General features: G+C 42.3%; 1 protein-coding gene across 1 annotated transcript; it reads left to right on the top strand.

The window, feature by feature from the left end:
• The first annotated feature begins 2938 nt into the window (after nt 1–2938).
• On the top strand, nt 2939–12508 carry LOC111161288 (histone H2B-like). Its single transcript, XM_022524869.1, is given in 3 exon segments — nt 2939–3172; nt 12081–12441; nt 12444–12508. Coding segments are annotated over 3 exon segments (660 nt in total).
• Nucleotides 12509–13699: the final 1191 nt, after the last annotated feature.

Genomic DNA, 13699 nt, shown 5'->3' with positions numbered 1-13699 from the left:
TGTGCAGAAAACTCAAACTATCTAGACTCATGCCCTACTCAAGCTCCTGACCTTCTGATAGGCCCACCCCACTTCATTCCAATTTATCTGATTCTGTGCCTTGGTAGCCTATCATCTTTCCCTTTTGACACAAAAGTCTTCCTGAACAGCAATTGTGCATGGATGACGGGGTCCTCCAATGAGAGAGGCTGTGCTCCCCAGCCTCCCCTAGCAGCAGCCAATAAGCAACTGGCAGCACAGGATCCAGGGCCCCAAGGGTGGTCGGGTGACCAGAGCTGAAGCAGTAACAGCTTTCCTGTGACATGAGGCGCAGCCTGGAGTTTGAGGGGAAAGGTGTTGGTGTTGGTTGCCTGTCTGGGTGTGGGTTTCTGTTGAAGCTCTTGCTTGGAACCAGGGTGCTTGAAGTGTAAACATGCCCATGTCACAGTGGGACATGTCCCTATCGTTTTGCATCAGAATAAGAGGAGGCTCTTTGGCAATTAAGAGAACTAAGAGGACTTCTTCCTCCATCTCAAGTAATTTGATAGGTAGGAGGACTTGGATAATGGGAGCTCACTTTAATACCCTTTGTATTTTCTTCTTGGTGCCTGGGCTTTTTTTTTTCTTTCTTCCTTTCCTTTTTCGTTTATTTGTTTTGTTTTCCTGTAGGCACAGGCTGAATTTCAAAATTGTTGGTGATTATCCAAGTGGTTTTTGTTTTTTTTTTCTCCCAGCTTCTTATACATCTGTGGAGGGAGAACACACTGGGGGAATTCAGTCCTTTGAAATTTTTTAGGAATTGCACTAAAATCCACTATTTCATCATGCTTGCTATGTGTTCCATGTGAACTTTTAAAATAGATTCTAAATAACCTTTGATTTCTATGTGGAAATCTGTGAAAGTTGTTGCTCTGAGCCAAACAGGAATTAAAAGCTAGGTGAACTACGGAAACCCAAGTTTTTTGTGAGCCCATCAGAAAAGAGATGAAGACAAAGGGATTTCAAAAAAAGTGCTTACTTCATAAATATGCAAGGATATCTACCACAAAATCTAGTGCAAGGAAATCCTCGTGAGTGGTACCTAGAAATTGCCATATACATTGGGAACAAACTTTTGGAAGTGTAAGGCTGGTTGCAGAGCCATATGCCTTTTCAGAGAAAGAACTGTGCACCATTTAGAAAACTAATATTATGTTTCACCATGTCACTTACTTTCTAACATGCTCATTGGTGCTGGTTCACAATACCCATGTTTGCCAATATGACATACAGATGTTTATCAACATTCGCATGCATGTTGGCCTCATACACGTCATATTCTGGAAAAAGTCATTTTAATAATATGAATTACTGAGGATATGTGTGTGTGTGTGTGTGTGCGCGCGCGCGTGCTGAGCTGTGGGTGTTTCACATGTGTAATTTCAGAAATCAAATGGGAGGAAAACAATATTAAATTCACCTAGAGTTGGTTGTGGATGGAAGACTGGGAATGCAAGTATGAGTGGCAGATATGGAATCCGGGAATGAGAAAGAAAAATGGGGTTTGATGTTGAAGTTCAGAATGGAAAGTGAATACATCTGATTATTCCCTTGAGTAGGTAAGTGAAGAAAAATATGTCTGTTGAGCAATCATGGTCTAATTCTGTGGTTACTGAGAAGAAGATATAGGGGAATTGGCTACTGCTTGGCTAACACAGTATAAGCAAAAGCACAGGGACAATAGTATTAATAAGACAAGCATACCCAAGTCCATCTCTTCTAAACACTATCCATATTATGCAATTCGTTGGAAAACATAAGAAAGGACCAAACCCAGTACAGAAATACCTAAATCCAAAGTTGAAGAAATAAAACCTGTTCAGGCTCCTTAGAAGCAGAAGTTACTATTCTGACACATCCAGCCTTAACTGACTCTGTTCCTTTCAGGCTATTAACTTTTATTTTTGAAAACCTCAAAATTTCACAAGGTGCGTCACCTCATGGGGATGATAGGAGACTCTAGTCAGAGCAGCTCAGGCCCCACACTCTTCTGAGTCAGCCATTGAAAGACCTACATCCTCTGAGCCACAGCTATTGGCCCAATGTGTGAAGTGGTGTACCGAGGTGAGCCAATAAAAGACCACCTTGGTTGGGCCACTTTAGAATTGGGGGGTGGGGTGGCAGGTATCAGCTGTCATTTTTTATCAGCTGTTTTTTATTTGCTTAATGGATTTGTTAGAGCTTCTTAATCATGCTTATTTCAGGATATTAGTTTTGTAGGGCTCCGAAACCAAACACTAGGGACTAGTCAACTTAAACAACATATCATTTATTGCCTCATAGTCCTGGATGCTGGTGGCCAAACTCATTGTCTGAAGGGTGGGCGACTGTCCTGGCTATGAGGTAGGCATCTTTCATAAGTCATTCTATTTCTTTAATGTATTTATTTATTTGACAGACAGAGATCACAAGTAGCCAGAGAGGCAGGCAGAGATAGAGGAAGGGAAGCAGGCTCCCTGATGAGCAGAGAGCCAGATACGGGGCTCGATCCCAGGACCCCGGGATCATGACCCAAGCCGAACACAGAGGCTTTAACCCACTGAGCCACCCAGGTGCCCCAAGTCCATTCTCTTTTTCTTACAATAGCCATGTTCTCACAATATCGACTCATGTGGTCTTCCCTCTGTCAGTGTCTGTGACTCCAAATTTCCCCTTTTTATGGGGACTGCAGCCTTATTGGTAAGGCCTGCCCTAATTATTTCACCTGAACATGGGTTTACTTTGGTGAAGCCTCCATCACCAAATAAGGTCACATTCTCAAGGACTGGGGGGGGGCGGTCAGGATTACAGTGTATCATTTTTAAGGACACCACAGTTCAATCCAGTGGACTTCCAAAAGTCATATACTATGCACAATATATTCTTCCATTGAATGGTGACATGTGAATGCCACCAAAAACCTTCACTGGTTCTGGCATCAATGCTAAGGCAAGATCTCACCAAAATACTGTGTACATCAGATAAGGGTACATTGCCAGCCGTGATTAATGCTTTGGCCACATTCCCGTCTAACCGAGAATGTGTGACAGCAGACAAGCGTATCTGCTTCCAAAATACAATGGCTGGACAGGCACAGGACAGACATCACTATTCCAAAATTGAAAAACTGGAAAAGGAAACGAGGGTTGTGGGTCCCGAACAAGTTTGGGTCCTAGTAAGGAACATTATTATTAGATTTTAAGGATTGAAAAGAATCCTCTTTGGCTCTAGGCTCCGGCCGCTGGTCCCATGGAGTGGCAGCTTCACATTCTTGACCATGGTATGTCCACAGTAAGTAGTGACCTCCCAGGTGTCCAGAGTTGCTGGAGTACATTCTGAACACCATAGGTGGTCCTAACATTTGGAGCCCAGGAGGTTTAGAAATCAAATGGGATCCCTAGTAAACCAATGTTAAAACTCACCTAAGTCAGGCTGTGGATGGAATACTAGGAAGGCAAGTGTGAGTGACACACATGAAATCTGGGAAGGAGAAATGAAAATGGGCTGACTTCAGTCTCAGGAATGAAGGGGGAGTTGGCTCTATCCCCTGGCATTGTGTTTCTGGGTCCATAGTGACTGTGGCAGCCCTGCCAGCCTCTGAAACTTCTGTGGGGTCATTTGCCCCCTTTCTTGAAGGATAATGCATGTTTCCAGCCAGATACATCTACAGGCCCTCTTGTTTGTAGAATCCCCATAGTACAACTATCTTCCTTCATTTGTTCCATCTGTTTCCCTTTCAATCCAAGCTGGACATGTTTCTGCCAATATAAAAATCTCAGAATAAAACACTTGTTGGCTTCCTCTGTAATTCAGAGGATTCAAGCCATCACACAGGAGGGTCCTCTGTACATCTTTCTTGGACAACCATATCTCTATTCCTGGCTTCTGTTGAGATGGTTGATGGGACCCATGTGCCGCATGCCTAAGCTCCTAACTACTGTTTTTCCAGCCACATCCTCGGGCCCTTTTTGAAGTGGTCTATCTAAATAGGTGGAGGAGGTTGCAAATCATCATGTGCTATTTTGCTTTTGTTTCACACTACATTATTTAATCATTGTCTCTCCTCTGTCACTTACTATGAGTGGCAAGGAGAAACCAGGACATGCCTTGAACAGTGTGCTTTGAAATTGCCCCAGCTTACTGTCCCAGCTTATCATGTAAAATTTCTAGTCTTCACCAAACACTAGAACACAGCTCAGCCAAATTCTCAGCTACTTGATATCAAGGATGGCCATTTATCAAGTCTCCAATAGCAGGCTTCTAATTTCCATCCTCTGTCTCACCAGAAGCATCCTTGACATTCACATTTCTAGCAACATATTTTTCATGTTCTATGTATTTGCTAAGATGATAAAGTCTTTTTCTACAGCTCTGCTCGTTTCTGTATAAGCTCTTACCTGAAGTACATTTAGTATACATATTTCACCCAGCAGTCCCTTAAAACAATCTTGGTTTATTTTGTCATGCACCTCAAAACTCTACCACTCTTACCCATTACCCAGTTTCAGAGCCAGTCCCAATTTATTGTTGGCCCATTACCCTACTTCCAAAACCTAAATCTGTTATTGTGCTGTGGCTATCACTACAAAGTACCACAGACTGGGGAGTTTAAACCACAGAAATGTATTGTCTTAAAGTTTTCGAGGCTAGAATTCCAAACCAAGTGTTTGGAGTCCAGGTTGATTCCTTCTGAGATGTGTCAGGGAAGGATGTATTCCTGGCGTCTCTCCTAAACTCTTCCATGGTTGACTTCCCCCAAGGTCTTTTCACATTGTCTTCTCCATACACATGTCTCAGTGCCCACATTTCCCCTTTTTATATAGACAACATTGATTTGGATTAGGGCCCACATTAGAAAATATATTTTAACTTGATGGCCTCCTTATGGACCCTATCTCCTAATATGGCCCTGCTTGAAGTTAGGACTTCCTCATATGGACTTGTGGGAACGTAATTCAACCCATGAGAGGTATGAAACCTGAGTTGTACATGGGCACTTGTGCTGCCTTTTTCATTATATTGATTATATGAGGTCCCATTAGAGAACTAAGGTGACCTCATTCACCCTTCTTTTACTCAAAACTATTTGAATGTTGCTCAATTTTATTGTGTTTTTAATTTTTTAGCTTCCTATCTATGTGATGAAAAAAGATAATCTGATTTCAATCCTTAGACATTAATTAGGATTTCTTTTAGGGACCAATATTTGGTCAATATTTTAAGAATGACACTTATACCTTTAAAATAATCTTTAATGTTCCTGTATGTGATAACATTTTCATCCAAAGAAGGAGACAAATGTGAATAGTCCGCAAGAGTCAAAAAAAATTTTTTTTGGATCTGTAATTGCAGAAATCAAATAAGACCATGAGTAAAACAATGTTGAAAATGCACCACATAGTCTTTAAAGGAAAGTGTAAGGGGGAGTGACTGATATGAAATCCAATGTGGACTGAGGAAAAATGGGTTTTGAAGGTTGACAGAAAAGGGGAATACATCTGGTTGTTCACTTCAGAAGGGAAGGTGACTGAGGACAAAGGGTATCTATTGAACATTCATTCTCTAATGGTGTGGTTAATGATAAAGAAAAATTTAGGGAAATGGTTTTATTGCTTAAATAACAAATTATAAGCCACAACCCTGGGAAAATAGTATTAATAAGTCAAACATACTCCACTCAAACTTACTCAACATTAACCTTGTTATAGATTTCATTCAAAAACAGAAGGGAGAACCCAAACTCAGTATAGAAGTCCCTAAATAAAGAGTTCAAGGAAGAACAGCTTAGAAGGTTCCTTTGTAACTGAAGTGTCTACCTTAAGTCACTCAGATATATCTGATCCTATTTCTTTGAGGCCTGTAACCTTTTCCTGTGGAAAATGCAAACCTTCATGACTGGGACATCAGCATCATGAGGATAATGGAAGTATCCAGTTAAAGCAGCACCGGCCTCACTCAACTCTGAGTAAGCCAAACAGAGATATGGAACTGCTGACTCACAGCCATTGGACCAATGTGCAGTCAGATGTGTCAGGCTGGGGCGCCTGGGTGGCTCAGTTGGTTAAGCAATTGCCTTGGGCTCAGGTCATGATCCTGGAGTCCACAATTGAGCCCCACATTGGGCTCCCAGCTCTGCAGGGAGTCTGCTTCTCCCTCTGGCCTTCTCCCCTTTCATGCTCTCATGAATAAATAAAATCTTAAAAAAAAAAGATGTGTCCTTCAAATTAACACTGTCTGCATGATCCAGGAAATTCCTGGTTGTTAACCCAGACACATGCCTAATGCATATCTAATCCTTTCTAGAGGGGGCTTAATCTTTATTGAAGGTTTTACAAGATTCCTGCAGATAAAGTCTCCCCATACAAGCACATAATCCAAAAACAAGCCTCCCTCAGCAAAATCAAATAAGAGACCAGAATGGAAACCTTAAGAGAATTATTGCCAAATGCCAAACTTAAAAAATCAATTTGCGGGGCACCTGGGTGGCTCAGTGGGTTAAAGCCTCTGCCTTCGGCTCAGGTCATGATCCCAGGGTCCTGGGATCCAGCCCCGCATCGGGCTCTCTGCTCAGTGGGAAGCCTGCTTCCTCCTCTCTCTCTGCCTGTCTCTCTGCCCACTTGTGATCTCTGTCAAATAAATAAATAAAATCTTAAAAAAAAAATAAATTTGCTTCAAACATTTATATAAATGACAGGACATATGAAATATGAAAAAGATATAGCTAATTATCAAAAAAGTGCTAAATGAGTTTTCTAGGGTTGATCATTGTAACCACTAGAGCAAAAGATGAAAGACATTTTACACAACAACTGAGACATAGCTGGATAGAGCATTGTGAGCTGGAAGACAGGTAAAAGAAAAAATACAGAACACCTCCTCATAGGATAGGGGGAGAAATAGGATGAAAGCAAGGCAAAGAGGTTTAAGGAATGGGGTAAATAGTTATTATGTGCATCTCATAGGCATTCCAGAAGCAGAAAGTTGGGTGAATTTTGGAAAAATAACAGTCAAATGAGAATGTCTGGTAATTTCTCCAAATTCCTGGAAGCCATGACATTCTGGTTTCAAGAAGCCATGTGAACACATTGTAGTAAAACTATGATGTAAGTATAGAGAGCATAATAGCAGACAAAAGGGCATGATGATGCCTAAAAACAGAGAACCAAATAGGATGACAGCAGCCCTCTTTTCATCAAGAAATGGACACCAAAAGTAAGCGCTGAGGTATCATTTGATGGGCAGGGACACTGACCACCTGGAACCTCCCTCAAGGACAGACAGACCCTCTGCTTCAGCTGCTTAGAGTGCCGTCCTCTGGCAGTCCTCAGTCATTAACCTTATCAGTCGTTACCTCAGCTACAGAGAGCGGCCTTGCCTGAGCTCAGGGATTTGCCCTAATAGCCACGCCCAAGGTCTGATCAACAAGAGTTGATTAATATATATCTGGTCCCTTCCTCAGCTATTAATCCTGATTAAATTCCCTATACACTGAATGCAGTGTACATCTCAATGCAGCTACCTTAAGATCTTAACTCCAAAATACAGACACATGAGAAAAGTCATAACTCATAGTGTTTCCAACAAATGAAACCATATTAAAGCAATGTCTCAGGAATGTAATTTAGGAAGATGGAAGATGATCTGAGATGAAACAAAAAAGATAATAATAGAATGAATTAGTCAATATTACAATATAATACAATATACATATATTGTATATACAATATACAATATAATACAAACAGTGCCTACATAAAACAATAGGAATCATAATTACAATAACTTTGATGATCCGAGTACACAAACCATAACTAAATACTAATAAGTACGCATCATTTGGACAATGGGAGTGCGCAAAGAGAGGAGCTCATACCCCACTCTTCACTGGCTCAGCCAACGCAGGATGTGTAACCACTGTGCCACAGCCCCTGGCTGGAAAGATGACCCAGGACAACCCAGGAGGAACATTTCTGGGATATCACCTGTGGAGTTAGAGGAAGAAATTGGTGTGGTCCTTTCCCTGGCTTTTGTTTGCTTGCTAGCTTCTTTGTAATTGTGATGACTTAATGAGAGGAGTTCAGAGAAAATGAGATGTCTCTTGCATCTTTCATCAGACTAAGAAAAGATTTGATTGCTAATATCTCATGTGTGACTTTTGTATCCTTATTTGTAAATGGGAGTGTTCAGAAATCTGTTTAGTAAGGTTTCTTCACTCCTTTAATCATCATTTTGTTTTCTAGTAATAAAAATGACTTATTTTCCTTACTTTTTAAAAAAATATTTTATTTTTATTTATTTATTTGACAGACAGAGATCACAAGTAGGCATAGAGGCAGGTGGAGAGAGAGAGAGAGGAGGAAGCAGGCTCCCTGCTAAGCAGAGAGCCCATTGCGGGGCTCGATCCCAGGACCTGGGATCATGACCTGAGGCGAAGGCAGAGGCTTTAACCCACTGAGCCACCCAGGCGCCCCATATTTTTCCTTTCATAATCAGGTTCCTTTTTATTAACAGTAGCATCTGCTGTTCCTTAACGGTTTCGCAGAAAACAACCTTGGAAGCCTTGCCATTGGGACAATAGTTCATTGATTGACTGAATTTCTTTGATGTTTCTTATCTCCTTTTGGGGGGGTCAATTTCTGTAATTGATTTTTTCATGAATACACACAAAGTAGTTGTTTGCATGCATTTCCGAGATTATTGACAAAATATGCTTTTAATTTTAAAATATTTTCCATTTAAAATTTTCTTTCTCTATTGTGGATATTTGGAAAATTGGGGGTAAATTTTATATTTTTCAACTATCAGCACTTATATTTGTTCAGCAGTTCCACTGTGTGGGTATTTTTTAGGACCTCAGTATCTTTTTTTTTTAATTTTTAAATTTTTTTATTAACATATAATGTATAATTAGCCCCAGGGGTACAGGTCTGTGAATCGCCAGGTTTACACACTTCACAGCACTCACCATAGCACATACCTTCCCCAATGTCCATAACCCAACCACCCTCTCCCTACCCTCCTCCCCGCCCGCCCCCGGCAACCCTCAGTTTGTTTTGTGAGATTAAGAGTCTTTTATGGTTTGTCTCCCTCCCGATCCCATCTTGTTTCATTTATTCTTTTCCTACCCCTAAACCCCCCATGTTGCATCTCCACTTCCTCATATCAGGGAGATCATATGATAGTTGTCTTTCTCTGATTGACTTATTTCGCTAAGCATGATACCCTCTAGTTCCATCCATGTCATCGCAAATGGCAAGATTTCATTTCTTTTGATGGCTGCATAGTATTCCACTGTGTGTGTGTGTGTATATATATATATATATATATATATATATATATAGATAGATATATAGATATATAGATATATATATATAGCACTTCTTCTTTATCCATTCATCTCTTGATGGACATCTAGGTTCTTTCCATAGTTTGGCTCATGTGGACATTGCTGCTATAAACATTTGGGTGCATGTACCCCTTCAGATCACTACATTTGTATCTTTAGGGTAAATACCCAGTAGAGGACCTCAGTATCTTCAAGAAAACAATTTTCAAGTTAATAAATACCTGGTGATTTTAAAACAAATTTTTTTTATCAGTATGACTGCTTCTTAGTGTGCTGTGTTTGGAGGCTGGATTTCCATGTCTCCTGCAGGCCTTGATAAGAAGTAAGAGGAATAGCTTCACTTGTATGGGTACCTCGCTGGCCACATGAGAGAGTTCCTGTTCAAGCTATGGTGGCTTGGCTCAGGACAGCAGCCCATTCTGAGTCATAAAAGAAATGTCCCCAAATTGGCTAATGTCATTCCTCTGGAAGTATGGCCTTGGGATATGGCAGTCAGATCTTCTCAATAAGCCAAAGCTGCAAAGTTTATAATTTTGGTGCTTAGGGTGAGGGCTTTCTGAAGTTCTCCTGTTAAGGCATCAATGAACTGATGTTTTGGCTGTCCTTTCTTCTGACTGAAATATTTCATAGTATTGCTGATAGAGGCAACCGAAGCTTATATGTTGTGAGATACCAGCTCCAGTCAGTTGATCTTATGCCTAGAAATCCAGAGTGGGGGAAAGAGTCTTCAGAGAGACTTATCTGTGGTAGCTGCGGGTTCCAGGCGGTTAGGACAAGGAGGAGTTTGGTGGACACTGGGAACCGACCATGTGCGGTTCCTTTTCCTCTCCTGCAGCAGCACCTGTTACGTAGGCAGAGTGTCTAACAATGATAGTAGTTCCTTGAACAGTTAAGCAAACTGATCTTTGACCAGCCTTTGGGTCCAGCCATGTTGTGATTTGTTAGTACCAGTTTCACCACTTGTGATTTCTGGTGTCTGATTACTTGGCAAAAAGGGTATTCAAGTGACTGTGCCAGAATGGAGGCTTACTGGGGACTCCTGGCTGCTTGGGCATCTCTCCATTCTACTCAGAGTACTAGACGTATCTTATCCCACTAGGATGGGGCCAGGAACACACATGAAACCTGTTTGAGATTTCTGGGATCTCCTGTTATCTCATGGGGACAAACCTGAGGGTTCACAGGGCACCAGGCATTTTATCAGATCTATAGCCAATTACCTCCCAGGTTTATCTCCTCACCTCTAGCTTTGAGCAGGAAACACGGGGAAATAAAGATTCAGCTCTGGTTTATCCCATCCTGCTGGCCCTCTCTCAGCACTTTCACGGAAGACTGCCACAACGATCTATTAGGAGAGGTGTCATTAGTTCTGACCAGATTAAATCCCTCCCTCTCCTAACTGGTGCCTCTTAATGTAATGTCTTTGGGTAGAAAAAATGGAAAGAAACTGATTTCCTTTATGCCACACTTTCCTGTGTGGTACTCCCTACCTGCCAAAATAAGTAACTGAATAGAGGGGTGCCTGGGTGGCTCAGTCGGTTTTGCCTCTGGCTTTTGATTTTGGTCAGGTCATGATCTCAGGGTCATGAGATTGAGCCCTCACAGGTTCAACGCTGGGCATGGAGGCTGCCCAAGATTCTCCCCCTCTTCCTCTGCTCCTCCTCCCCTCCCTCTCTTTACAAAAAAGAAGGAGAAGGGGCGCCTGTGTGGCTCAGTGGGTTGAGCCTCTGCTTTCAGCTCGGGTCATGATCTCAGGGTCTTGGGATCGAGTCCCGCGTGGGGCTCTCTGCTCAGCAGGAGCCTGCTTCCTCCTCTCTCTCTCTGCCTGCCTCTCTGCCTACTTGTGATCTCTCTCTGTCAAATAAATAAATAAAATCTTTAAAAAAAAGAAGGAGAAAAAGAAGAAAGAGGAAGAGGAGGAGAAGGAGAAGAAGAAATTGAATAGAAAGTGAAGATGCTCAAGAAGTACTAGCTCCAATAACAAATTTATTAGATAAGTCACCCAGTCCTTATTTTTTTTCCTCTCTCTCTCCATATGCTCATGAGCTTTTATCATCTCCATTTTACATTGACTGTGATTGTAAGAGGAGGCCAAAACATTGATTCCAGAGTAACGTACTTCTAGCACATCCTGAAACAATGGCACTTACTGCTTATCAGAAATAGGGTAATGATGTGGAATAAAAGCTATTCCATTAAAAATACAACTCCTCCAGGATCTGTTGTTTTTTCATATTGAAAAGCTTCAGGTAAGATACACCTTCAGTGGAATGTTCGGAAAGTTTTCCTGACCAAGGTCCCAAGAAGTTTAGAGGGCACTGGATTCCCACTCTGATTATCCAATGTGATGTCAGGCTCAAGGGTATGCAATCACAGGTGACACAGCCTGGCAGAGAGCCCGCTTTCCTGCCTTGCATTTGGTCCAATCAGGTATGGAGGTTGCCTGTGACGTCAGGAAATGCAGCGACTATAAATGGGCCCCGCCCCTCTGCAGCCGCCATTGTCCTTCTTCTTTTTTTTTTTTTTTTTTAGATTTTATTTATTTATTTGAGAGAGAGACAGTGAGAGAGAGCATGAGCAAGGAGAAGGTCAGAGAGAGAAGCAGACTCCCCGTGGAGCTGGGAGCCCGATGTGGGACTTGATCCCGGGACTCCGGGACCATGACCTGAGCCAAAGGCAGTCGTCCAACCAACTGAGCCACCCAGGCGTCCCGCCGCCATTGTCCTTCTTTCTGAAGCATGGGAAAGGCGAGCCCTACCTGGCGGAGCCAGGCTGTGAGACCTCTCGGGAGGAAAGCCTGGGCATGGAGGAGCCCACAGAAGCCGACCCGAAGAGCCCGAAGCAGAAGCTGCCAAGGGGCCAATGCCACCGCCGCCACCGCCACTCCCACAACAGTTTCGCCACCTACTTCCCTAGGGTTCTGAAGCAGGTTCACGAGGGTCTGAGCCTCTCAAAGAAGGCCGTGAGCGTCTTGGATTCGTTCATCAAGGACATCTTTGAGTGCATCGCCAACGAGGTCTCTCGCCGGGCCGGCTCCACCCAGTGCACCACCATCACCTCCAGGGAGATCCAGACAGCTGTGCGCCTGCTGCTTCCCGGGAGATTGGCAAGTTCCCCGTGTCTGAGGCCAACAAGACCATCCTCAGGTACACCTTCCGCCAATGATCTACCTCAGGACCGCCTCACCACCTTGCAAACCAAAGGCTCTTTTCAGAGCCACCTTACTTGGCACAAAAAGACCTATAACTCTCAAGAGTGCCCAACCTACTCTAGCGTTTGGACCTGTGCCATTCTGCCCAACCTTAAAACACCTGTCCCATTTATGAAACATTACCAAATGTATCAAACCTACTTTATTGTATGTCTTTAGTGCAATATATTCCCAGCAAAATCATCGATTTACTTTAACTATACTGCATTCATTTGCCCGCTAAAGTGTTATTCCTGTCAGTTGTGTTACTAGATCCGCCTTTACAGTTATCTATAAGGTCAAATCTATTTTTCTAATACATTTTTAAAATGTTGTTTTATTTCTCAGCATTCCAAGATTAATTGTTTACGCACCACACCCAGTGTTCCATGCAATACGTGCCCTCCTTAATACCCACCACCAGGTTCTCCCAACCCCCACCCTCTCCCCTCCAAAACCCTCAGTTTGTTTCTGAGTCCAGTCTCTCATGGTTCATCTCCCGCTCTAATACATTTTTAAAACCCTTCCCACTCTCATTCGTCCATGAACATGTAGTGAAATCACACAGAATTAATTTCTTTCTTTCTTCTTTCTTTGTTTCTTTCATTCCTGTCCTTTCTTGCTTTGTCCCTCCCTCCCTCCCTCCCTCACTCTCTCTTTCTTTTTTCTTTATTTTTAATTTAAATTTTGGTTTACTGAACATATGGTGCAATATTGGTTTTTGGAGTAGAATTCAGTGATTCGTCACTAATATACAACACCCAGTGCTATTCACAAGAAGTACCCTCTTTAATACCCATCACCCACCTAGCCCATCCCCCACCCACCTCCCTCCATTGACCCTCAGTTTGTTCTGTATCCTTAGGAGTCTCTTATGATTTGTTTCCCTCTCTCCTTTTTTTCTTATCCCTCTTCCCATATGTTCATCTGTTTTTCTTAAATTCCACAGGAGTGAGATCATACGCTATTTGTCTTTCTCTGACGTATCTCACTTAGCATAATACACTCTGGCTCCATCCATGTCATTGCAAATGGCAAGATTTCATTTTTTTTTTTTTGCTGACTGAATAATTGTCCATTGTGTGTGTATGTGTGTGCGTGTGTCTAACCTCTTTTTTACCCATTCATCAGTCAGTGGACATCTGGGTTCTCTCCATAGCTTGGAT

Source organism: Enhydra lutris, unplaced genomic scaffold (assembly GCF_002288905.1).
Source record: "Enhydra lutris kenyoni isolate GAN:26980312 unplaced genomic scaffold, ASM228890v2 scaffoldscaffold83, whole genome shotgun sequence".
Taxonomy (NCBI): domain Eukaryota; kingdom Metazoa; phylum Chordata; class Mammalia; order Carnivora; family Mustelidae; genus Enhydra; species Enhydra lutris.
Note: the sequence above shows the minus strand (reverse complement) of the source record. Positions and strands in the feature narration are given on the sequence as shown.